Below are 26294 nucleotides of genomic sequence, written 5' to 3' on the forward strand. Positions count from 1 at the left end.
GTTTGCAAAGTACTTTGTCAAGGAAAAACATTGTATGAAAAGTAGTAAACAGTTTAAAAACTGGGGGAATATAAGAGGTTGAAGTGATGAGCTGAATTGTGCGTTGCCATAGGTGTACCAGTGCTCTCTTCTTAGCAGACCAAGACTTGAACGGTCCTCTTGAGGAAAGCAGGGTGTCACTCTTAGCATGCTGTTATGTGTATGCAGCTCAGAGTTCCATTCACTATTCCCCTATAGGACACAATCATAAATCACTACTGCAGTAACTAGGTTTTATGGAATACCTCACTAGCGTGTGCAGTGCATGGAAGTTTGAATATGCATAAACTATGCTGCTCAATTTTTGTATGTGAAATTATCAGCTGCACACACCGAAGATGAAAATTGACTTGAGCCATGAGGCACAACGAACTTTAAAATAGTATCAATAATCATAATAAGCTATTGCAGCATTTTGGGGTTTTGGCTGAAACAGCCCAAAAGATTCTGGGAAAAAGTGGATGGCTTTAGAGTCATGGATACTTCTGGAGGGTTAGAATATTTGTTTTGACCAGTTTGCACGTAGCCCTGCAGTGAGTATGTTAGCATCAGTGTGGTGAACAGAAACAAGAAGGAACAAAGTTACCAGAAGTGCAGAGAGGTAGTTTCTGGATAGTGGAGTCAGGATGCCAGTCTGAAAGGTAGCATACAGACAGGGTCATTCTACTTTGAATGGGGATTGTTAAAATAGAAGAGTGGACCTACATGATGTAGTTCTGATGTGTGTATGCTAAAGGACCTAACATCGGATGGCGCAGAGTTTTTAAATATTCATTCTATGCCTGGTGGTTGCAGTTGATCCTGCTGCCTTGGATGCTATGCAAACATTTCCTCCTGTCGCAAGGACAACTATACTTTGTTAGCCAGCGTAGCTTACTGAGGGAAAGCTGCTGTCTTCAGGAGGGTGACTATTGACTGCTTTATAGAGCGAGGTGCTACACTTACATTGAAGCATGAAAGCTTTTTGATGTGGACTACAGACAAAAACTAAACCCCTCTGCTCTTACAGAGAATGGAAAAGGACATTCAAGTTAACTTGATGGCTATTTTTCCTTTTTTACCAACTTCACTTAGTCTTTCATAGTTCTAAAAGATGCTCTGCTATAAATACCTTTTCCTTTGCTCTCTCTTCCCCTGCTACATAGCTTTTGCATGTGCATTTCTAGCATGATTGGTGATGGGGGCACTTCACAGCTTTTAATTCTGTGTCTTTAATGGCAACATTCAACCGTCAACTTCTACCATTTCAAGTTACAGTTCTGCCGCTCAGAAGGAGTAGAACCCTGTTTAACCTGCAAAATACAGCAGACACATTCACAAACGTGTTGATGGTTAAAAGCTTTAACCTGCACTTTAAGATTGACGTTTAATCCCACCATAAAATAATAAGAATTCTGAGAATTATTCCCCAGATTTTGACTTAAGCAATCCAACCCTGACAAAGTAACTGCGTGAGGCTGGTAGAATTAGAGAAAAAGATCTGGGCTCCCTCTAATGGCTCTCAAGGAGTAGAGACTTGACACTGGTGCCAGATCTGTGCGGTTGCACAGATAGATGAATAAGTGAACAAAGATAAATAACCATGGTAAATTAGCACCACAGTGGGATTGTGGTGCGAAGATTTTTATCCCAGTGGAAATGGCCAGTTTCAAGGTGAGTGAAATGCTCTAAGGAGGTTCTTGTGTTCAATATGCATTTTTTTTTTTTAGTGTCCTGTTTTACAGATGATCACCTGCTCCTTATATTCACAAAAGCATCAGACAGGTAGTAGAAGCTTTTCTTCCATGTGCAACGATTTCAGACTGACTCCTAATTGTAGAACTGTGGGTATCTTTCACACACAACTGTTGCCTTAACTCTTTTCTCCCACTTCCTTAAAACATTTTAGCCTGTCAGACTTGCCCCAGAAAGAGAATTCATCAAATCCCTGATGGCCATCGGGAAGAGACTAGCCACTTTGCCCACCAAAGAGCAGAAGACTCAGCGTCTTATCTCGGAGCTGTCTTTACTTAACCATAAGCTTCCAGCACGCATCTGGCTTCCCACAGCTGGCTTTGACCATCATGTGGTGCGGGTGCCCCACACCCAGGCAGTGGTGCTCAACTCCAAGGACAAGGTAAGAGTGGCCGAGCAAGGAAGGTTCATTCTCTTGAAGCACTGTGAAATTAGCACTTGCGTTAAAAGCTGACTTCAGAGAACCCAACGTGAAGAGCATAGCTCAATGCATCTTCTGGATATTAAGCTAAATAAATAATCATTCACCTTCTCTTAATCAGGCATAAATAAGATTCACCTGGCAGGGTCTTTCGTCACCATATGTAGCAGGTAGAGCAGCTCATAGCAGCCACATTGCTTCCCTGCTCTAACTGTCTGGGCTGTATCACTTGAGAAGGTCAAGGACTCGAGAGAGGTAGGAAGAGGAGTCCATGCAAGGGTAGCTGGGAGGGGCGAGTCCAGAGTAGGCTTGAGCGAGAGGAAGTTTCCTCAAAGCTTTCTAATGTTAGGTTTGAAATGTTCCTGGATTCATGTCCCTCTGAGCCACCTTCAAACCCTAACAACAGCCCTTCAGAAAAAGGGCCAGATTTAATGGTGGTGTGGTTTCAGTGCTGTATGAGAAGGACTGGATTTCAGAGGTACTGAGCAGCATAACTCCCTGGAAACAAATGGGACCTGCAAGCATTCAGCATCTGAGAATCCAGCCCAAGAATGTCAGAAAAATCGACCAAAGATATTAGAGTAACATTCAGAGCTGAGTTATATCTAAGCTACTGGCACCTGAGGCAGAATATAAGGCCACTCTTTTAAAGAGTTGTTTCTGCATGGCTTTGAGCTCTCTGGCAAAACTCGTAAGCATGCGAGCGCTCCCATTAACTCCAATGACACTACTCACATGCTTCCAGTTAAGCATGTTCTGATGTGCTTTGCGAGGGCGGTGCCAAAATGCCCAGTACCTTGCAGGATTGAGCCCCCCTAGCTCAACGTTTTTTCTTCCGTTGTAAGTTAGTTTTGCATTGATGTGAATGTTACTGATGTCTCTGAAACAGCCGAGTAAAATACGCACTTTGGTGCTACTCAAGGTATTTAGCATCTGACGCTAAGCAGATCTTGTTCCATTTACCTTACGCTGTGCACCTGTGCTTGTGCACTAAACAAGCTGAGATATTTCTGTTTTCAAGATATTGCAATATTATTTTATTAGATCCTCTGATTTTCAGTATCAATACAAATGACTATAATCCCCTTCCTACCTTCATCTGGAATGTAAATTAAAGGTATATTTATTAGTTACATACTTTAATCGCCTACTAGTGATGGTACCACTGAAAATTGTAGAGAGAGCAGCAGGATCTAGGACTCAGAGTCAGGAACTCCCATATGTGGCACTAACTTGGTCTGTGACGCACGAACCTCTGTTTTCCCATTTGTAAAAAGTCTTAGCTGATCCCCAGAATATTTGGAAGACAGATTATTAATAGTCACAGGATTATGGTAGCAAGTATGAGCCCTAGTCCTGGACCAAGACCGAGGAGAAGGGACCAATCTAAGGATAAGATGAGAGAGCAGGTAGATTGTAAAAGCAGCGAAGAGTCCTGTGGCACCTTTTAGACTAACAGACGTATTGGAGCATGAGTTTTCAAGGGCGAATACCCACTTTTTCGGATGCATCGGGTAGATTGATTAATGTTCAGGGTGGTTTGATGATGGAACATCTAGATTCTGGCCAATGTTAAAAGTGAACTGCAAAGCAAAAGAGAAATGAAGGACTCAGACCCTGGCCAGTGTAAGTTGTGTCACCCTGTGTCAGTGACATTTGTTTTTGCTTCCCTCAGGCTCCCTATTTAATCTATGTTGAAGTACTTGAATGTGAAAATTTTGACACCACTAATGTGCCGGCTCGGATCCCGGAGAACCGCATCCGGAGCACGAGGTCTGTGGAGAACCTGCCAGAATGTGGGATCACTCATGAGCAGAGGGCCAGCAGCTTCACCACCGTTCCCAATTATGACAATGATGATGAAGCCTGGTCTGTGGATGATATTGGGGAACTGCAGGTGGAGGTGAGGCAGCCAGTGGCGCTGGAGCCAAACTCCCTGTCGCTAAGACTAGAAACCCAGTGGGGAAAATGAGTCCCAGCCATAGAACTGTGTCCCTGTTGTAAGGGAGAGGGGACATATAGTGCAGTCTGTTCTCAGAGGGACCTACCCTACTCAGACGACTCCTGTTTTGGTGACTCCTTGCAGCCAAGGAGGCCTGGATGCTGTTCTCTGAGGGATATGCTACCAACATTAAGAGCACCTAGAGCGGAGTCACTTGAGTGGAATACACAAGGGTTTGCCTCTTTGCCATGCTCAGCGTGATGCCTCTTCAGCTTTGTCTGTAACGTCTTACTCCTTCCCTTTCGGTATGTCACAGTGAGAACTCTGAGCCAGCTGTAGCACGGCTGCATTCTAGAACTAGTTGGTGAATGAGGGACTTCCCGACCGTGATCGTGGTAGGAGTAGCTGCCTGGCTTGTAAAGGAAAGATGTGTGCAAGAGAATTTCTCTTGTGCACTGAAAGCTTTTGTACAGTGCAGCACATCCCAGGCACTGAGTGCAAACAGGAACGTGAAATCTTCATCCTAACACATTAAAATGCCGTGGCTCAGAGATTGAAGTAGCAAACCTGCCTGGCGCCCCAGATTCAAATCTTGGCAGGAGAGGCTCAGTCATTCATCCTACCAAGGTAGATAATTGAGTGCTATGCAGTTCACTCTGTGCTCGTTCTTTTTTGGATGAGACCTTAAAAATTGGGCCTGTCTGCTCTGCATGGCTATTAAAGGTCCCATGGGACACTTCTCATAGCCAGGGTTTGTCCTGCTGTTGGACAGTGTGTAAGCTCACCTCCTCCACCCTAGAAGTGGCTGCATTTCAGTGGCTCTGAACGTGATTAATGGATCCTTTGGACTGAAAGGTTTATAAAGGTAACATTTATCATTTTTCCCTAAGGAGAACGCTGAGACTTGCTGGTCTGTAACTCAGTCTTGCGTCTCTCTTTCCAGCTTCCAGAGATGCACACCAACAGCTGTGACAATATTTCCCAGTTCTCTGTGGACAGCATCACCAGCCAAGAGAGCAAGGAGCCAGTGTTCATAGCAGCTGGCGATATTAGGTAAGAATGAGCTTGTGTCGTGGGTGGGAGATTTCCCTTGCTGTAACAGGGATTCTTCAAGACCACAGAGCTGGAGATAGATTGCAATGTCTTTATTTAAAACAAGGCTTGGTGTCAGGTGGGGAGGAGTACAGGGTATCTCCATTAAATCTCTGGAGAAAAAGCCCGTTAGTCAGTACTCATCTTTCTCACTAGGCCTGAGCATCAAGTGGCCTGTGTGTTCCTGGACTGGAGGCAGGTGAGGACTGAATAGTGGCTATGTGTAATGGGATATGCAGTATGAATTAATTTCAAAACCTCTTTTAAACAGATGCACATATTAGCTGGGTAGGGGCTTCTCTTTCACGTAAGCAAAGTTCAGTGTCAGATCTGAGAATCTTTGAAAACTAAGACCAAGACCAAAGTCAAAAGGTAAATTCTTCATCATGTGAGTCAGCTGACCAATTAGTAGCCTTTTGGTGATATATGTGGTGTGAGCGTGTACGTTACAACATATTTGAGATCTCAGAAGCTAAACAGGCTTAGGCCAGGTCAGTACTTAAAGGCATGATCTCCAAGGGAAACACGAGTACTACAAGAGCTGGAGTTGATGGTTCAGCTGGTGAAGTTCTTCTTTTGAGATGATACTTGATGCAGCCGCTTAGCTAGCTTTAGGAGGTGCAGTGTTGCTGAAAATGGACTTACCTGAATGAGACTGAAGACTGTGGTTCTGCCCATGTGTATCCCAAAGACATAGGGGTGTAAGCCCTATTTTCCTAATTTGAAGGAGTAAATTCAGCCCATGGAAAATCAACCTCTACTGTTTCCATTAGATACAGCATTCGTTTTCACCCCATACCTTAAACTGTTGTGTAGGGTTGTTGCACTGTTAAACAGCTGTTATGTTCCACTCCAAAGCGGGGTCTGCATGTCAGTGATCGGTGACGTGATCCCTGACAATACAAGCTTTGTAAGGTGCTTTGGGCTAACGTGTGTATGATGGTATTGGATTGTCACTGAAACCTCTCTCTTGTGGAAAGAAGACGTGCATTTTTGATTACTTTACTTTCTAGACGGCGCCTCTCAGAGCAGCTTGCACACACCCCAACAGCTTTCAGGAGGGACCCTGAGGATCCTTCTGCTGTTGCCCTGAAGGAGCCCTGGCAGGAGAAAGTCAGGTATGAGAGAAGGAGGTGGGTGGGCTACATGGGAAAGCTGAATTGCCCCATTCCCATAATAGGTCCGTCTTGAAACCCCAGCTACGTCTCTATAGAATAATTTCCCTTGTGGCAGCCTGTGCCTATTTGCTCTGTAAGTAAATGTGGGGCCTCAGCTTTGGGCCCTGGCTGCCTGTAGGGAGCAGATATTGACTCAGATTCAGTATTTTCAAAACAAAAGGCCCTCCATACACAGCAATGATTGATTTAGGCTCTGTGTTCCAGGGTGCTCTGAGTCCTGTAAGCTTGGTACTTGGCTTATTCTTTCGGAGGGAGTGTGATTGTGGATGGGAGGGGAAGTGATAGAAAAGGGCCATACTTCCTTCCAGTGCTGCTTAATTCCTGCTGCTGTACAGTTTTTCATCTTCTCTTCTTGTTTAACATTGATCTATGGCACTTGGTCAGGGGCCCATTGTGTCTGAGCTGTACAAACATCATAAATGACTGTCCCAGCTTCAAGAACTGACAGTCTTAAAGCCCCAAGTCAGTAAAGCACTGAAGACTATCCCTGTTCAGCAAAGCATTTAAACACATGCTAGCAGTGAAAGAGAAACATCCCTAGCCTAGAAATTCTTGAATCGAAATCCACATCTTGGTTCTGACTTACAGCTGCTGTCTTGTTACTACGCTGTTGTGCTAGGCTCTTTCCAGAGATACCATGGAGCAGGCAGAGGCTCTCTTCTCTCTTTAACCCTTCACGATTTCCTCACAGGCGGATCAGGGAAGGCTCCCCTTATGGCCATCTTCCAAACTGGCGCCTCCTCTCAGTGATTGTCAAATGCGGAGATGACCTCAGGCAAGAGTTGCTAGCATTCCAGGTCCTTAAACAGCTGCAGGTAGGAAAAGAGCAAGACATGGCCCACTAGTGCTGTGGGTCTGTAAACGCAGCGCATTGGTGCGTTTGACTCACAACTCACTCGCTCTCTCTTTCAGTCTATTTGGGAGCAGGAACGCGTGCCCTTGTGGATCAAGCCATACAAGATCCTTGTCATCTCCGCAGACAGTGGCATGATCGAGCCGGTTGTCAACGCAGTGTCCATCCACCAAGTCAAGAAACAATCCCAGCTCTCGCTGCTGGACTACTTCCTCCAGGAGCATGGCAACTACACTACCGAAGCATTTCTGACGGCCCAGAGGAACTTTGTTCAGAGCTGTGCTGGCTACTGCCTGGTGTGCTACCTGCTCCAGGTCAAAGACAGGTGGGCCCTGTGTGTTGGAGTGAAGAGGCTGCAGTCCGAGCACAAAGGATTTCCATGTCATCTTTGCCCACTGGGCCCTGGGACCAACCACTGTGGGGGGCAATCAGGGAATTGCTGTCTTGACTATTGACCCTTGGAGAAGTGTAATAAACCCCCCGAAGTGGGTAGTAAGGTTTGAAAGACTTTCCAAAATGGCATCCATTACTCAGGATGCCACTTACCTCATTCCACGTCGTCTTCTCCTCCTCGCTGTATGCAGCAGGGAGTCCCTGACAGCAGTGGCATCCTCTCGTGGTGCTTGCTGGGGAATAAGAACAATGGCAAGTGGCTGGTGTATGACCATAGGGGAACCTGAAATTTGAGTAGTGGGAGTTCGTTTGTGTTGAAGCTGGGCTCCTCGGAGTGTTCGCTTTGTAATTGCAGGGCTGTTTTGTAAGCAATAAACCCCCATATATGTACCTAGTTAAAACGTTATTTTTGGGTAGTGTTGTACAAGAGGCAGAGAAAATGTACAGCCCTGTGTGTACTTGACATTAACAGGTGATGCTGCTGGCTTAAACTGAAGCCAGTACCTATTTGCTTTGTCAATGCTCAAGCACCTCCTCCACATTGGGTGAGGAACGTACAGCTCTTTACTGTGTGTGTGGGTGCGTGGTTCTCCAGCTCCGAGTGACTGCCAAGGAGGTGGTGTCTGAAATATGAGCTCGTTGATAATTTTCTCTCTCGTTCTCTTTCCCCTTCAAGGCACAATGGCAATATATTGCTGGATGCAGATGGACACATCATCCATATAGATTTTGGGTTCATTCTCTCCAGCTCCCCCAGGAATCTTGGCTTCGAGACATCTGCCTTCAAGCTTACAACGGAGTTTGTTGATGTAAGTGAGCTATAGCTAAATTCTGCCAGGAAGGAAAGGGGTCTTGTGGTTTGAGGCACAGGATCAGGAGCCTGGAAACCTAAGTTCTGTTCCCAGATTTGGGAGGGTGTGTGGTCTAGTGGCTAGAGCAGGGGACTGGAACCCCAGACTCTTGGGTTCTCTTCCATATGCACCTTCTCTGTGATCTTGGGCGAATCCCTTCTCCTCTATGCATCAGTTTCCCCATCTGTACAAGAGGGGTGATTCCTACTTCTTGTGGAAGAGTGGTTACGAGGTGTGTAATTGATTTCTGCAAAGTGTTCAAATGAACGGCACTATAGAAGAGTCAATTCTTATTCCTAAAGAACTCTCAGATCCTAGGAAGAAAGTTTGATATAGAAGTGCAAAGTCGTACCATAAAGTTAAATCCTTCAAATAAAGGTGCCTTTTTAAATCCATTCCTGATGTGCTTTCCCAGCTGCCTTTGCTAGCAGGGCTGCTGTTGGAATTTCCTCTCTAAGGAACACTTTTGGCACGTCACTAGAACCCGTGCTCACTGTCTGATCTGCTTTCCAGGTCATGGGTGGTCTGGACGGTGATATGTTTAACTACTACAAGATGCTGATGCTGCAAGGCCTCATCGCTGCCCGAAAGCACATGGATAAAGTTGTGCAGATTGTGGAGATAATGCAGCAAGGTATGGCACCGCTTTCCGGCCTCCTGTCTCCAACCTGCTCTTACACATGACGGGACACCGATGGGCATTTCACACACCTGTGCTGTGAAAGGGGAGACAGCTAAGGCTAGGTGCAGAATTTTGCTCCCTGTCTCTACCCTCCAAATGGTCTTTCTTTTCATTGCACAGCATTGGGCAAGTGTTCCCACATGGAAAGCAGACATTGAACACCACAAGAAAATCTGGCAGTTCAGACAATATTAGATCTTCGTGCGAGACCCATGTCGGCTGCATGATGCATCCACATAAGGCCATTTGAATTGTAGCGATTTGAATATAGAGGATGCATGAGGGAGGTCTGGTGTAGTGGTGGGAGCAGAGGATTGGGACTCAGGTCGCCTGGGTTCTGTTCTCAGCTCTCCCACTCACTCTGTGTGACTTTGGAAGAGTCATTTAGGGCCTGATTTTTCAGAATCACCCGTAAGTCCAGCTTATGTCAATGGGAGCAGCAAGTGCTTTGACTTAAATTTTCCCTTGAGTGGGGTCCCTGCCTATCTGATGGTGTTGTGGAGTTTAGTATATAAAAAGCTCTTTAAGCTTCTGTGAGGAAAAGAACTAGAGGAGAATTATCATGACACTCCTGAAAGCATTGCATAGAAGGAAGTATTCACTCAAATTGCTGATACTGGGAAACTGCAGCATGCTTTGATCCTGTCTCATTGTGTGTATGTTGTCTAACCTACTATTTAACTACTGTGTGTGTGGGTTCTGTGACAGGATAAATAGGTTTGGCAGGATCGAGGTTCTGAAGAGCAGGCACCTCGCTTGCTGATCTTGACTCCTTTATTTAAAATGTAGTTTGCAATGTGACCTGCCATGGGGAAAATTGTCAATCAAAGTGTGGAGAGAAGCAAGCCAATAACTGAGTGTGTGTCAGTTTGTCCTCTAGATTGCCAGAGATGTTATGGAGAAAGTCAGCAGAGCCAGGTCCATACGGTAGCGCAGGTCATCTGTGAGTGTCAGGAAGCAGAATAGACTATTCACAGATAAGTTTGCTATTGTATGAGATCTTAAAGGGGCTGGCAGCCCAGTGCTCCCCAACTAGTAGTGTATGCACTGGGGCTGGCACTCTGAGCACCCCCCTCCCATCCTCATGAGAGGAACCTCTGTGCAAGGACGGGGCTGCCACTGCTGCCTGCCCTCAATCTAGCTGTGCATGTTCAAACCTGCCATGGGGCTTTGCTTTCTCTTGCAGGCTCCAGGCAATGTCCAAGCACAGTGGCAGGTTAGAGCAGCCCCAGTTGAGTGGGCGGGGGGAGGGATTGGCTGGGACAGCTGAGATCTTAGTCTGATAAATGTTCCACTCTATCAGCCTCACTGCAGCAGAATTATATTCACTACATTCCCCTTACAGGACCAGGGAAACTGTCCCTAAGGCAGGGGTGGGCAAACTTTTTGGGCCGAGGACCACATCTGGGAAGGAAAATTGTATGCAGGGCAGGGGTTTGGGGTGCATGAGGGAGTGCAGGGTGTGGGAGGGGGTAGAGTGTGCAGGGAGGGGCTCAGGGCAAGGGATTCAGGCAGAGGAGGGGTGTGGGCTGTATGAGGGGGCTCAGGGCAGGGTGCAGGAGGGGTGCGGACTGCGGGATGGGGCTCGGGGCACGGCGTTGGGGTGCAGCAGGGAGCTCAGGGCAGGGGGTTGCGGTGCGGGATTACAAGAGGGGCTTAGGGCAGGGAGTTGGGGGGTGGGGTGCAGGAGGGGTTCGGGCTCCAGCCTGGTGCCACTTACCTAAAGCGGCTCCGGGGTGGCAGTGGTGTGCCCCGGAGCCAGGGCAGGCTTCCTGCATGCCTGCCCTGTCCCCGGCCCCGCACCGCTCCAGGAAGCGCTGCAGCCTGTGAGGGAGCCAGGGGCAGAGGGCTCCATGTGCGCTGCCCTTGCCATGCCTCCAAGTACCTCCTCTGAAGCTCCTGTTGGCCACGCCGTTCCCAGCCAATTGCAGCTGTGGAGCCCTCTGTCGTCGTCCTCTCCCTCCCTGCCCAGGGGCTGCAGGAAAGTGGTGTTGGCCACTTCTGCAGAGCGGTGCGGGGCCTGCGGCACCATGGGAGGCAATCCCGCGGGCCGTAGTTTGCCCATCCCTGCCCTAACAAAGGCATTCAGGGGATACGGCACCAAGCTGCAGCTTTGCAGCTAGGATCCTATGGTCAGGTCATCTAATGGTTAGAGCAGAGAGTATTGGAAATCTGGGTTCTGTCTCCAGCCTGGTCATAAGAGCAGAAGGAAAAGGAAATCAAAACATTGGAGATACTGTAATTTTATTTCCCTACTGTAACACACTTAGTTACCTAAATTAGAGGAGTGGAAATAACCATCCAGTTTTATACCATTGCACAGTATAAGGTCCCACCTAGCTTTAAGTGAATTGGGTCTGTTCCCCTTTAAAATTACACAGAGGGCAATCACCAGTCTTAATCTATTTCATTGTTTTGCTGGACATTCACATCAGTATTTTGATGATGTCTACACAATGCCCTCTCTCTGCATTGTGTTGCAGTCTCTTACTCCTAGCTAGTTTGCAACTTTTCCTGCGGCAAGGAACCAGGCTTGAAGCAGTTCATAGAGGGTAAGGCCAGAAAGGACCGTTATGACCATGTAGTGTGACCCCCTGCAGTCCTCAAACATAGTTACCACTCCAGTACATTAAAAACACCCCCGCATGCACGCGCACACACACACACACACACGTTACAACCTCATTCATCAGTTCTGCTTGCACACTGAGCTCTGCACACCTGTCTGGCTGCTCAGGCTGGAGCCCAGCTAGCAGCAGCCTTGCTGGACCATGTCCAAATGACTTCTTGCTAGTGTGGTTCAGCACTTCCTTTGCAGTTCTATAGCCCAGACTGTAAAAAACCCTCCAGCACCAAGCAGGGATGCTGCACACATACAGAATAACTAGTTGGTAACCCTCGCACTGAATCAGCAGCTCTTCCTCCCTCCCTCCCTCCCTCCCTCCCCTCTTCCACTACATTTGACTGAAGTTTCGTGGCAGAGTGAGTTGGGAAGAGCCCCGGTTAGGGTATCGCAGTTCAAAGTCTGTGTGGTGCAGTAGGGGAAGGAAATGGGGAATCGGTCACAGTCATCCACTGGACACCTGTTTCAAGCATCCACCGAGGTATTCCTCACCTGGCAGAGACTGGCTTTCAACTATACGTTGAGCAGTATTATATTGGAACCCTCAGGTGACTTTAAAGTGGTGGCTTAAGAAATAGGGGTTGTCAGTTCGTTCGGGCTTTGCCTACTTTTCTGTATTACCTCCTTAACTAGACTGCCTTAAGCACCACTCAGCACACAACCAGAACATTGTGTCAGCCGGTCTGTTAATCCAAGCCTGGACGAGTTAGCCACCCCCAACTGATGGGTGAAATGTATGTCCTTGCTTATACTGAGGACCAGCTCTCCAGCTGCTGTGAATGGCTGCAGCTCCATTGGAACCAGTGGGACCAGATCTGTCTGTGCAAGTCCACTGGAGTTGATGGTGCTACTCCGTTTTACACCAGCTGACAATGTGGCTCAGTGCTGTGGTTGTGAACACATGTTCTTATCGCTTCCTAGTGCAGACAAGACCTTAAAGGGACCCTCTGTGCAGGTTTCACTGTCATTACTAGACAGCAGTTGCAAAATGTGCCTCCCAAACCAGGCTGCTCCAACAACTATTCTGTGCAAGTTCTTCCCGTTGCTTTAGGATTCGCTGTTAACTCTGCTCCTCATCTCCTCCCCCGATGTGTTAGGTTCTCAGCTGCCCTGTTTCCATGGCTCCAGTACCATCCGCAATCTGAAGGAGCGTTTCCACATGAACATGACGGAGGAGCAGCTGCAGATGCTCATTGAACAGATGGTGGATGGCAGCATGCGGTCGATCACCACCAAACTCTATGATGGCTTCCAGTACCTCACCAATGGCATCATGTGATGGCTGCGCCCCTGCCACCAACTTGAGGATGGCTTTTGTCACAGCTACAGTGCCCAGCTGGAGACCTACCACCTGGCCGAGGGAAAAGGTCTTGCCCCCTCTGGTGAAGGGAGCCGAGTCGTATCACCTCCTGTGTGCTAGGTTTATCGGACTCTCAAACCACCACCAACAAAAAACAGTGTTGAGAGAAGTGAAATCTACGCGTGAAATTGACCTAAAATAAAAAGGATCATGTGGCAACCATTGCGATCACGTTTAATGTGACCGCAGGGCCCAGGCGTTGGTGAGACAAAGCCATCAGCGCTCTGTGGACAACAGAACCATGTGTACATCAGTTCCTCTGTCTTTATTTCAGTATTATGCCTGTTGATGTCCTGTGAACTCTTCCACGGTTTCATAAATGTTTAGGGCCTGGAGTGGAGGGGGCCAAAACCATCCTTCTCCCTGAGTCTGGTATTTGCCGATATTTTGAGCCTTCTGCTAGCACCACTTGAATGCGGTTGCGGTGAATCCCCATCAGCCCCCAACCCTGCATGTAACTGTACAGCATTGTCAGCATTATTTGAGTCTCCTGATGTTGGTTTGGCTTTTTTCACCCTTTGCACATTTTAATGTAAGTTTAAGTTGCAAGTTAGACAACAAACGTGTCTTGAGATCATAGATCACTAGACACAACCCATGTAGCACAGTCTTAACCTTCTGGAGCATAGGGGTTATTAGGACTTTGATATATTTGTTTCCTTTCATCCACATCTCTCATAGTCTGGCCATGCAACCGCATGCCCATCTGTCTTTCTTTGGGCACCTTTTTGACTTTGTTCCACAAATCTGGGGCTGTGAAGCTTTCCCCTGCAATAATATCAGACCGAATGCTTCATGGATTTGTGCCACACTGAATGTCTTGTCCTTGGCTGACGATCCCTGAACTCGCACAGCCTTGAACTCAGCAGCAGGGCTGCACTTCGCTTTGTGTGTGGTATCCACAGAGGGGTTACATTTCCGTGGATGATGAGTTTTTACATCTACTTGGATCAGACCTCTAAATGCAGAATGTTCCCCTGGAGGTTATAACCCGCCCCACCCCTCTTCGGTGGGGTATTTTGCCATGAGCCAAGTCTCATGGCTCACAGGGAGTGAGGCAAAATGTTGCTAGTTCTCTCCCTAGGGTAACTGAAGGCCAGTATAGGCTTATTATCCATCTTACCTTGCTAGCATACCTAGCTAGAGTTCAGGAGACAGGTTGCTCTTTAGTTTTGTGGCAAGCAGGGCATAGCTAGTGCCTTTTTTCAGTTTTAAGTAAAGAAGTGATCGTGCTAATTTTTCATCCCCTGAAACAGGTCAAAAGCAGATGCTGACAAGCACAAAGTTATTGCAAAGAACCAGTAGAGTGCAGCTGTGAAGTCGTAAGTCCAGGCTGTTTGGCATATAGATCCAGGGCATGGACATAACTCTATGCTGGGCTGATTTCATTTTTAAAACTCCCTTTCTGCTACTGTCCAGCTGAGAGCATCTGTACTTTATAAAGAGCAACAAGGTATGATTTGCTGAAGCTTCTCTGTATTGATATAACTCTATTCAGACACGAGTCCCCTCGCTGGTCCTGTCTCCCCTTGGTGTATTCACCTTCCTGCAGCTGCTGATCAGATGGTGGAATCCCCGACTACCTGAGTGTGTGTTATTTGTTACCTCAGTCCTTGTTCTCCTCCACCCCCCATTGACTCCTGTTGTCGACTCTCATGTTAATAGGTGTGTTTGTTCAGTGCTACTTTGCCATGTTGATTATTTAGCATTTTTTGAACTGTATTTTAACATTATGGGATAGAGCTTTCTGGCAGGAAGAGGCAATATTTCCACGTTTTGCAACCAGCAGTTCAAACCACTGTGTACCCTCCTGCATTCTAACAGATGAGCAGCGAGCTAGGCTTAACTGTCTCCAAATTGCAGTTAAAAGACGTGGTGGGGGGGCATAATCTTCCATCACTCCCTGTTCTCAAAACCGGTTATTGTTACCAGTTTGGAAATGGATTGGCAAAACGGAAAGTATGGCTTTTTACTGTCCACCGAAGAAATGATGAAAGGTCTGAACTCTTCTCCTCCTATGTTTGCAACCCCCACCCCATGCTTTAATTTCCACCGATCCTTTGAGACTGAACCCTTCATTTGTGTTACAGAGTCTGCTTCATTTCCTGAAACATTGACTTTGCGAGGAGTGGGGAACGCTTGGGTAGCAATATTCTCATCCTTGCAGGTGGAAATAGAAAAGGATCTAGCACTAGTTTCATTACAAACCCCCCCCCCCCCCAAAACGCTGACCTAGTTGCTTTTGTCTTGTTTGTCCGTTCTGTTTTTTAATTTTTCCCTTTCAGTTCCCCATTGTAACTGCTGTTGTGACCCAGCTGTTCCCGGAACAGCCAGCAATGGCTCGGAAAAGGGGCCGTAGATTGTAAGGAACAATCTGAATTTCTGTGGGAAAGACCCAGCATTGCAGCGCCAGGGGGATGGAGCTAGAAATGATAGAATTGTTTGGATGATCAGTGCGTGGGGTGGGGTGGTATTGCTCTAATATAAGGACAAAAAGTAACTATGAGTGTTGGAAAGATTAGTGATACTTGTCACATTTTGTAGCACAGAAGCAGATTTGCAAGCTGCAGTGTTTGAATGGGGTTGCACTTCTGTAATCAACCTGGCAGTGGTAATTCTGAGGGTAGCAATTTGCAGGCGCTGCCCATGACGTGTTGGTCATTTTGGCTACTGCTGAGTTTTGGAGCAGAGAGAGGATCATTTTAAAACTTCGCAATTGGCTGTTTTTTTGGTGGGGATCACTGGGATTTAACTTTTGGGTCAAATTTAGGCTTCGTTTACTCATTTGTACGTCACTTAGCAGCCTGTTGAATTGTCAGGAAACTGCTTTAGTTGCTAACTTCGTGTTTCAGCTCCTGCCACGACTCAGGCTTGTTTGGCTGTAAAAAGCCTCAAGCAGACACTTCAAATGACTCCGTCTTGCTTTTTAGCTTTCCCCTCTGCGTTTATACTGACCTGAAGATGAACGGCAGCCGGGTTGCCCTTTAATGTAGCAAATGGCATACGGATACCCAGTGATCAAATGTACTGAGCCCCTAGCGTCAGCGTTGCTGCAAGTGGCAGGGGAAATGGTGTCCCTGTATACAAGTTACCCAGCCGGTTGGGCGACTTCTGCAGATTGTTGCCACATAATCTGGATGGGATCCTTTGGAATGTAGTTTTCATTTAACATCCTCATGGAGAGTAGGTTTGAACAGCTAAAAGGGCATGGGCTGCTTGACGGCAAGAGGAGAGGGACAAAAATAAGATCCTAATAGGCCATAGGAATGGCCTCTCCTTGAGCAGAAGCGAACACCCTTTGTGACGGCTGCTGCTGGCTACACGGACTGTATGTGAACCTGTCAATGTGTGGGGATTTTTTATTTTCCTATTCAGTAAGGATGGGCCAAGCTCAGAAATAAAATATACAACCAGAACTTGATTTCTAATAAAATGTCCTTTTTAAGAAAACAGAAAAGCTGGTGCAGAAATTGTTGATTGCGTCTCGTTAATTGCTGATGGCTTAACAAAAAGCTTCAAGAGGAAAGCTCTGGTGGGAGATTGCTTTGCGTTTCCTATGTATTCCAAGCCTGCCTCTTTCTATCACACCCCTAGGCTTGCGTAAAACAGATTAAATGCATGTTGTAGAGTTTGACCCCTGGGGGCAGATCTTGAACTTAACCGTGGCTTTCAGGACAGATCTAGTTTTTTGTAACCTCCTTTGAATAGTAATTCTCATCAGAGGCTTTCCAAGCACTGCACACAGGTGAGTAAGCTTTATTCTCATTTTACGCTTGGGGAAACTGAGGCACTCTGATAGGACTTGACGAAGACCATGCAGTGAGTCAGTGGCAGAGCAGAAGGATGGTCTTGTGTTTAAGGTGCTGGAATTAGACTCGGGGAATGGAAGGGTCTCAATAGTGGCCCAATCTTACCTGGTAGATCTTTTCCTGGTGAGTATCATAGTCAGATCAGCTAGTGATGGGGATGAGATTTGACTTGAGTTAGCAGCTCTATCGAGCCAGCTCAGCTATGGCAGCTGGGTTCTGTTCCCCCTCATGCATCACTAACAGAATGGTTGACTGAGATCTAATCAGTCACAGGGTGAGGCAGGTCTCACTGAGCTTTTAACAATCACAGGGATGCACGTGTGCCCCTGAGATTTGCATGCAGAACTACCGTTACCGGGGGTGATGCAGGCGAAGGAATGAGCCCTGCTTCTCATTTGGATCTCAGGTGGATTGTTGAGCTAAGTATGTAGGTGACGGAGTCGGAGGCATTGAGCCTGGAAGTCATGCGAGCCAGTAGCAGAGCTGGGGATCTCGACTCCCATACTCCAACTCCCCAGACTGGATTGCATTTGACCCAGCACCCTGGAAATGGAGAAGGCTCTGTATCCCATTCCCATGTGCCCTGACTGCCTGGCCCCCAGGCAGAGAGCTGTGAAACTGGAGGGTTTAATTAGAAGTGTATGGGACTGAGTGCCCATTTTCCTTCTACCTCGGACTGGGATCTCTGCCCTGGCAGTGGCAAACTCTCTGCAGTTTTTAAACTGGCATGAAGCCTGGCTCTCCAGTGGCTGAGCGGCTTCGGCTGAGTCTGTGCAGAATTGTATGTGGGCAGTGGAGAACCCTCGTAAGAAAAGGGAAGTGTTCTGGAAAGCCAGACAGCGCACTTGGTGCACTGGACAAGCACACCAGAGTCTGAGATCGAGGCCAGGAGGGACCTGTAATAGTATGGGAGCTCTCCCTGTTGCCTGCACACCCCCTGGTGGCCTGGTGCTGAGTTTGTGTCCTTGCCTCAGTTTCCCCAGTGGACTTTGAGTAAGTTCAGTGAAGTTCTTATGTAGCAAACAAAGCCCCTTCAGGGGTCTGTATTATTTAAACAAAGGCCAATCAACTGCAGCAAGTCTTCACCCCCAGTGTCCGGAGAGAGGCCAACTAATCTTAGTCTTTCAGCCCCACCCAAGTCCCTCTGTCCCGGCTCATGGCCAGAAAGGCCCCATCAACCTGGGATCCTTCTGTGCAGTCAGGCCTCTTGCTATCACCCGGGGAAGGGTCCCTCTCTGGACTCAGGCCTCTCCAGAGAGATCAAATCACTGCAGCTCCTCTCTGGAGTGGGACGTTGTTCCCCAGCAACCTGGTCCTGTCAGTGGGACCAGATCTCCCTAGGGCTTACTGCTCCCCTCCAGCAGCACCTTTCCTAGGTCCCCATTTCTGGTGAGTCCTCTAAACCGCTCCTCTGAGAAACCTCTCTGCTCAAGAACAACCTCTGTGTTCTAGGGCGCCCTGCCTGAGTCCCCGTAGCCCTTTATAAGGCCAGTCAGGCGCTTCATAACTAATTAACTTCTGCCCAGCCACTTAGGTAATTGGCTACTCCCAGGTAACTCTAGGTTGGGTCTTTGTCCTGAGCAGACCCTGTCATTGGTAGGTTGGGTGCCTGACCTCATAAAGGGGTCAGGGTCATTAGAGTAATTTAATCCATAAACTGCATCAAGGAGACATTTTGGGATGGAGGATAAGAGCCTCTCTCTCTCCCACTTGCCTGCTCCTTGCCCCCGCCCCAGCAGAAACCAGCATTTGCCCCTCTCGTTCGTGTGTTCTCGTTCCAACTTCCTGATGGTGCTAGCTACGGCTCTACTCACCCCGCGGCTAGTGCCAGGCCCACATCCTGAACGGTCCAAGCTGTCAGCCCTGTTGGGAAGCAGTGTTTGCCGTCTGCCTAGCATTGATTGGAGCAGCTCCCCTGCTGGGTTAGTGGAGATGGGACCGTACCCCAGCTGGACAATCTGTGACTGCTGCTGCTGGCCAGAACTGGCTTCTGGGAGCTGCTGGACAGTGCAAGTGGCTTGCATGCGTAATTTCTTGAGCATAGATGGGACCTAGTGATGGCTTCTGCTGTTCAAATAGGCAGATCCTGTGAGAGATGAGTAGTAACCCCTCTGGGGGCTGTAAATATCACTAAATCTGACTGAGTTGCTCTTTTTTTTCCTGTTTGCTCTTCTCTTAAACCCTGTATGGTCCCATGCCTTACCTCTGCTGGGCTTGGTCACCTTCCTTGAAGGAAAAGGGGTCTGACCTCAATTTAGCAGAGCCCTTAAGCATGCGCCTAACTCCCAGGGACTTCAACGTGATTTAAAGTTAATGGTGATACTGGAAAAGAGGAGACTAAGGGGGGATATGATAGAGGTATATAAAATCGTGAGTGGTGTGGAGAAAGTGAATAAGGAAAAGTTATTTACTTGTTCCCATAATATAAGAACTAGGGGTCACCAAATGAAATTAATGGGCAGCAGGTTTAAAACAAACAAAAGGAAGTTCTTCACACAGCACACTGTTAACTTGTGGAACTCCTTGCCTGAGGAAGTTGTGAAGGCTAGGAATATAACAGGGTTTAAGAGACCTGGATAAATTCATGGAGATTAAGTCCATTAATAGCTATTAGCCAGGATGGGTAAGGAATGATGTCCCTAGCCTCTGTTTGTCAGAGGGTGGAGATGGATGGCAGGAGAGAGAGAGATCACTTGATCGTTATCTGTTAGGTTCACTCTCTCTGGGGCACTTGGCATTGGCCACTGTCGGAGGACAGGATACTAGGCTGGATGGACCTTTGGTCTGACCCAATATGGCCGTTCTTATGTTACTGTACTCCTTAGCTCTTACCATCAGTAGAGCTCAAAGCACTTTACCAAGGAGGTCAGTAACATTCTCCCCAGTTTACAGAGGGGGAAACTGAGGCACAGAGCAATGCAGTGACTTGCCCTAGGTCACCCAGTGGAGCGAGGGATAGAACCCAGGTCTCCTGAGCCCTAGTCCGCTAGCAACATACTTTGCTGAATTAGGTTACCTGTGTCATATCAGCAGTGGCCTCGCTGCAGCCCCTTTTCTCCTCCCGGTACTAATTCTATAGCTAACCTCTAAACAAGTGGGTTTGTCTCGCCAAGTCTGTTGTTCTCCATAGAACTCCAAGTTCAGGCATCCCTGCCCCTGCTGGTTTTCTGGACCGTGGTAGGAGATACTATTTCTGTATTCTTCAGCTTGGCCTGCTGTGTAGAATTTTGTTCCCTCCATCGATGGAAGAGGATTTTCCATCTCTGTAATTTAATCCATCTCTCGGGGAGCTAAACTGACAGAAGAATTCTTCTGTCAGCCTACCCGCGTCGATGCTGGCGGTTAGATTGACTGCAGGGTGGTGAATATCATTCAAATTTTGATATTTTGAAATTAGAGAGATAGAGACTAGAAAAAAATGTTGATGAAATTCACCACTCCCCTATTTTTTGACCAGCTAGAGACGGAGAATTTTTTGAAACTAAAAAGTTTGTTTTGAAATGTTGAGTAAAATAAGGGGTGGTGGGTTAAATTTAAACAAAATTGCTCCTTTTTTTTGTTAACCAGCTTTAACTCCAATACCATGTTTATGCAAATTATAACGGCTGTGAAAATCAAGATTCAGCTAGTAAACATTTGATCATCTATTAATAGGCAAATTCTAATATAAATTTAATAGTGCAATGTAGTAATGCAATTATAAATGATTCTAGTATATACAATACATTGTATATACTATATGTGCTAGAATTATAACCATGATACAAGCATAATCATAGTCCATTTGTAATTCATGTAGTTGTAAATCAATACAATTATTATATTAATATACAAATTATGATTGTAGAATGTAAGATTCAGCTACCTACAGATCTTTGATCATAATCTTTAATTTTCAGGTAAAATGGACAGCAGAGACACCAGGTGAAACATTTTAAAATATTTCTTCTCTGAAAAATGTTGTAAGTACATCTTGAAGCACTTCAATGTTTGAATGTATTTATCCTTGTGACACCCCTGTGAGGCAGGATGGTGCTGTTGTGCCCATTGTACAGATGGGGAACTGAGACACCAAGAGGCTAAGTGATTTACCCAAGGTCACCTGGTAAGTCTGTGGCAGAGCAGGGATATCTCCCAAGCCCTAGGTTTGAAACTGCCTTAAAGATTCCCCAGTTGGCAGGGAGATTTCCTCAGTGTTCGCTGCTGCGCTAAAAGCTGCAACTTTAAAGGCACATGCCTGCCAGAAGAGGGAATGCTCACTGACTTCAGATGTTTGTTTAATTTAGACATTGAAAAATCTAGACTGGAAAAGAAGACACCCCCCTCCCCCCAAGGCTGCTGAAGTTCTGAACTAGCTGATCCCGCAGCACTGGACGTGTGAACACCAGCACACACAAGGAGGGAAAAAAGGCCCCTTGCAGCACTGAACTAAGGGTATGTCTACACTGCGGTGTGAGTCCAGGGTTTGCTCTCAGGCTCAAGCCTAACTCCTGTTTTGTCTACACACATATATCACGCTAAGCTGGGACTCAGACGTGTGGTCTCAGGACCCCACAGGAGTGAAGGTTCCCAGCCTGAGTCAAGCCAGGACCCAGGGTTCAAGCTCTATTGTTCTGCGGTGGAGACACAGCCCCCCTGGACTCGTGCTCTGGGAGTCTGTCAAAAGTATCCCACAATCCCATAGGCCAACTTTCTTTGTCCTCTGGTTTCTTTGGTTCAAAGGTTGGCGGACAGTCAGGTTTTCCCATGGTGCACCATGAACAATGCACTAGAGCACCCACATTTTGGGAAGGTGCTAGGAGGTCTGGGATATGGGGGTTGAACTGAGGCCCCTATAACGCAGTGTAGATGATGAAGCCCCCTCTTGGGACCCCAGGGTTCAACAGTTCCGAAGCTGGGGTTACAAATGAGTGTAGACCCTCAAGCCCTAGATTAATAAACCCAGGGTCCGTTAACTCAAGTTCTACGAACCCTGGGCTGCATTGGAGAGGGGCTGAGACCTTCACAAGGATCCCCCTCACATCTACTCTGCAGTTTTATAGCCCTCCAGGACCCTGAGTCAGCTGACATGGGCCAGCTGTGGGCGTTTTACTACAGCACCAACATACCCTACGGCTACATTGCAAAGCACTGGGGCTTGAACCCTGGGTCCCGGATTGACTCCAGCTCGCACCCTCCCACCTCGAGGGGTCAGTGTGACAATAGAAGGGGAGTTAGGCTCATGCCTGAGTTGGCAGCTTGGACTCAAGTTGCTGTGTAGACAACATCCCGCTCACCCCCCCCCCACACCCCCCCTCTGGTCTATCTCCCAAGTCCAAAGCGACAGAGTCCCATGGCACCTTATAGACTAACAGACATTTCGGAGCATAAGCTTTCATGGGTGAATACCCACTTCGTCAGACACATGCGAAAAAGCTTATGCTCCCTCGAAAGCTTATGCTCCGATACATCTGTGAGTCTATAAGGTGCTCCAGGACTCTTTGGGTATGCCTACACTACCCGCCAGATCGGCGGGTAGCAATCCATGTATTGGGGATCAATATCGATCCCTGAATGCACTCCTGTCGACTCCGGGACTCCACCAGGGTGAGCGGTGGTACTGGAGTCGACGGGGGGCCAAGGGGAGCCATGGCTGTCGATCCCGCGCCGCGAGGACGGGAGGTAAGTCGAAATAAGATGCGTCGACTTCGGCTGCGCTATTCCCCTAGCTGAAGTTGCGTCTCTTACATTGCCCTCCCGCAGTGTAGACCAGGCCTGTGTTGCTTTTTACAGATCCGGACTAACACGGCTCCTCCTCTGACACTTCCCAAGTCCCGTTTCCAACCGCTGCAGTTCCCCTTTCTGCCAGCAGGGGCCAGGAGCGACTAGGAGGGAGCCCTCAGCTGCGCGCAGCTGCCTTTCCGCTCCACCAGGGGGCGCCTGTGCGCGCTCCTCCCCTCCCTTCCCCACGCCTTGCACAGCCCGGGAGCGCTCCGTGCAGCCAGCCAGGCTCCCGGCGTCCACCTGCCTGCCTGTACCTGCCCCTCCGCACACCCAGCCCCGCCTTCCATCTTTGCCCAGCGCGGCTCCTCTCCTGCTGCCTTCCCCGGAGAGAGGTTCTGCTCCGAAGCGCCCCAGGACAGGACCAGCCACCACCCCCCCAGACCCGGCGCCGGCCATGGGTCCCTGCTGAGCCACCCGGGGGGAAAAGTCACCACGATCCAGCCATGGTGAGTTTCCTGCTCCCTCTGGAGACGCTTCAGTCCCTTTGAGATCCAAGCCCGCAGCAAATCCCATAAATTCCTGCCCCCCACCCCCGTTCCCCACTTTAATTATTAGCTAATGGGACGTTTGAAGAGTTTTTTCTTTGCTCTTAAATCCCTATTTCCCTCCCGCCCCCAGGAGCAGCAGCTGCCATGAATCACCTTGCAAATGGGATAGAGAGAAGCTGGGTCAGAAATAGCCTCTGGGGCTGCGAAGGATCCCAAGAAACCTTCCCCTTCTCGTCTCTCTCTTCCCTCTGGCTTATTCCCCGGGCTGGGGCTCTGGCTTCTTTGGGGAACCTCTGCGGCTTCTGCAGGGGTTGGTTTTGCTTTTCCGAGCCAAACTTCTTCAAAGGGCCAGATCCTTGTTGCAACACTCTAGGATGCAGGCAGAACATTGCCAGCCCCCCAGCCAGCTGCCTGCGTGGTCCCCACACGTTCTCTGGCTCATCGGGGTGTTTGCGGCCCTGGCTGAGTTCTGCCCTGAATATTTGCTCCTTTCCCTTTGTGAAGGTTTGGGCCCTCAGTCCTGCTCTTGGTTCTCTGCACTGCGTGACCCCTAACCGCCCCGCCCCGTCCGCAGCCTCTGCAGATCCCTTTGCAGGATTGGGGTCTTACAATGGACATTTACGCTGGTGCCTGGTGTCCTGGAGGGGTTTAGACAGGAGACGGTGATGTTTTTAAGGAGCGTGTGTATGTTAAAGGGCTTGGAAGATGGGGGTGTTATTCCTGGCAAGCTCACCCCGGGAACCCCTGAAAGGTGCCTGTTTCCCCTGCTGTCTGATGGTGTAGCTAGTATTTCTGTCAGAGCAGAGGATGGAAGGAGGCGCTCTGAGTGCCACTGACTTTACTGGACCCCATAAAAAACACCTGGGAGCTTTAGTGTGGAACGACTGGTGAGAGGCATTTTAGAAATGTTAGTACAGCACCTGGCACAGTGAGTCCCAGGGCTCCTGGGAGGAGGAAGGTGTTCAGATGCCAGCTCAGGGTTCACTTAACAGGACTGTGCTAGGAAAATTGGTTGTTTCAAACCTGATGCTTAGACGGCTCAGCCCTTTCCTCCCCCAACATGGGCTAGGCTTTGTTTTCATGGCTGTTTGGTTTCTGTGATAAGTGGTGAGAGAGTGTGAGTTACAGATGGGTTTGCCAAGGGATTTGGGGGAGCAATTTGTGTCGAATTGGGCCCCGTTGCACCGGGCACCGACCTGAATTGCAGGCCCAGGGCTGCATTGTCAATGTTGAATAGATTTATTTTATTTTTAAAACACCAAAAGGGGCCGTTCTGATCATCTAGTCTGGCCTCCTGCATAGCACAAGCCAGGGACTCTACCTTAGTCCATGTCTCCGTGAGGAAATTGAGGGGTGTAACAATTCCACAACAGCTTCCATGTGAATGCTCTATTCCAGAATAATTTCTCCACCCACAAAGTGGAGTAATTATTCCTGGGTACAATCTTTTATTCTGAAATAGTTTGTCTACTTGGAGGAGTTACTCTGGAATGCCTGTGCCAGTCAAGTTCCCCCATGTAGACAAAAAAAAACAAACCAGTGATCCCTGCATTCAGCCCATATCTGGTGGTTGAGCTACAGTCCATCTTTTGGAAAGTCTCAATATCAATGATTTTAAGTGCTGGAGAATCCACCCTGTCCCTTGGGAATCTGTTCGACTGGTTAATTACACTCACTATTAAATGATGTTTTACTAGTTCTCACCTGGTTAATTTTGTAGCAGACTGGAGGATCTAAAACACAGGAGGAGCTAATTCTGCTCCACATCAACCACAAGTGGATGAAAATCTGGAATAAAACAAACCAACTGACCACATGTGGGTGGTGGTGGTTATAAAGTTTTTGAGGTTTTAGGGTTACAGGCTGGGTTTTTAAGCTTTTCTCCATGACCATGAGGGCGGGAAACTCCAGCAGCTGGGGCTTGGCGAAGAGTACCAGCTAGTGAGAGGTGGCAACGCTGCAGTGTCCCATCTTGGATCCAGGTGTGTCCTGTTCCCGCAGGACACTATCACGGCAGGCCCTGCCTGCACTCCTGTGTAATGAGGTTTCGGTCAAGCAAGCCCATTCCTGCACTGGCCTGCTGCTCATGGCCCTGGCTCCAAGAGCCAGATGTCTTGGAGCTGCATGGTTTTCAAACCTTCCCCTAACGTGCTTGGACTTACTGCAGAGCCTGTGTAAACACCAGCTCTGGTGTGGTTGCTGTGGGAGGAGGTTTTTGGATGTGCTTATAGTCCCATTCGCAAGTCTGGCAACATGGGGGAGGGGGGGCAGTGAAGCTGGGCCTTTGAATTTTTGATGATGTTTAAAACCGTTCTGCAGAGACCATCTCTGCTTCCCAGGGGGTGTGGGGAGGGGCACAGCCGCCCCTCCTTCCTGGGGCAGGGGGAGTGGTGGGGTTCAGCCGACCTGCTGATTTCCTGAGGGAGGGGCACCGTGGACACAATGCCCAGCCCAGCATGGCCGGCCTCCTCTGTGATGGTGCTTTAGATCCTGGCTGTTCCTCTCTGCTGCCCCCACTTCCCATCCACCAAATGCCACCGCGGCTGCAGTCTCTGTGCCCGTAACTTCCCTCCCTGCCCCCCACCTATAGAGACTCCCCCCTTGGAAGGGGGAAGCTGTGGGTTTGTGGTGCTGAAGATGGGGTGCCTGGTGCAGCTCCACCCCACCTTTCAGGGCCAGCAAGCACCGGTCGGGTGCAGGGGTCACTGGCTGGGGGTAGCTGGGGGACTCCATCTGCGGCCTGTGACTGTGGGGTGCACAACACCACCCTGCTCTTCCCAGGTGATATTGGGGGGTCCTGGCTGGATCCTGGTTACCAGGTCCGGTGTTCAGAGCTGAGACCCACTGGGGTGGATGGTGAGCATGCACCCTGCTGGCTTCTATCCTGTGTGCGGAACAGGCTTCCCCTCCAACCCGTCCGTGGAGCGGCTCTGCTCCGGTAGGTGGCTGCACCCAGCGGGTCACTGGGAATCTATTAATAGAGTATGATTAATGCATGTGTGTGACAGTCATTGCTGCTGCTTAGAGCCCAGAGTGGGGCTGGAAACCAGCTGTGGGAGGGGAGTG

The 26294-nt window shown here is 48.5% G+C and overlaps 2 protein-coding genes across 5 annotated transcripts in view; both read left to right on the forward strand.

Annotated features, from left to right (window-relative positions):
• PI4KB (phosphatidylinositol 4-kinase beta) overlaps window positions 1–15398 on the forward strand; it is a 56110-nt gene extending 40712 nt beyond the window's left edge. For 3 of the 4 annotated variants that reach the window (XM_030541744.1, XM_030541746.1, XM_030541745.1), the window contains 9 exons: window positions 1928–2155; window positions 3870–4097; window positions 5080–5189; window positions 6242–6346; window positions 7098–7221; window positions 7319–7584; window positions 8329–8461; window positions 9017–9137; window positions 12906–15398. In XM_030541744.1, the coding sequence (XP_030397604.1) occupies window positions 1928–2155; window positions 3870–4097; window positions 5080–5189; window positions 6242–6346; window positions 7098–7221; window positions 7319–7584; window positions 8329–8461; window positions 9017–9137; window positions 12906–13087 (1497 nt within the window). In that variant the 3' untranslated portion in view covers window positions 13088–15398. The remainder of the gene's footprint in view (window positions 1–1927; window positions 2156–3869; window positions 4098–5079; window positions 5190–6241; window positions 6347–7097; window positions 7222–7318; window positions 7585–8328; window positions 8462–9016; window positions 9138–12905) is intronic. The other variant, XR_003997638.1, reaches the window with a different exon arrangement.
• LOC115639624 (unconventional myosin-Ie-like) overlaps window positions 14536–26294 on the forward strand; it is a 36229-nt gene continuing 24470 nt past the window's right edge. The window contains exons 1-3 of the mRNA XM_030542607.1: window positions 14536–14621; window positions 20877–21411; window positions 22750–23186. Of these exons, the coding sequence (XP_030398467.1) occupies window positions 23184–23186 (3 nt within the window). The 5' untranslated portion in view covers window positions 14536–14621; window positions 20877–21411; window positions 22750–23183. The remainder of the gene's footprint in view (window positions 14622–20876; window positions 21412–22749; window positions 23187–26294) is intronic.

The sequence above is a fragment of the Gopherus evgoodei genome, chromosome 24 (genome assembly GCF_007399415.2).
Source record: "Gopherus evgoodei ecotype Sinaloan lineage chromosome 24, rGopEvg1_v1.p, whole genome shotgun sequence".
NCBI lineage: Eukaryota > Metazoa > Chordata > Testudines > Testudinidae > Gopherus > Gopherus evgoodei.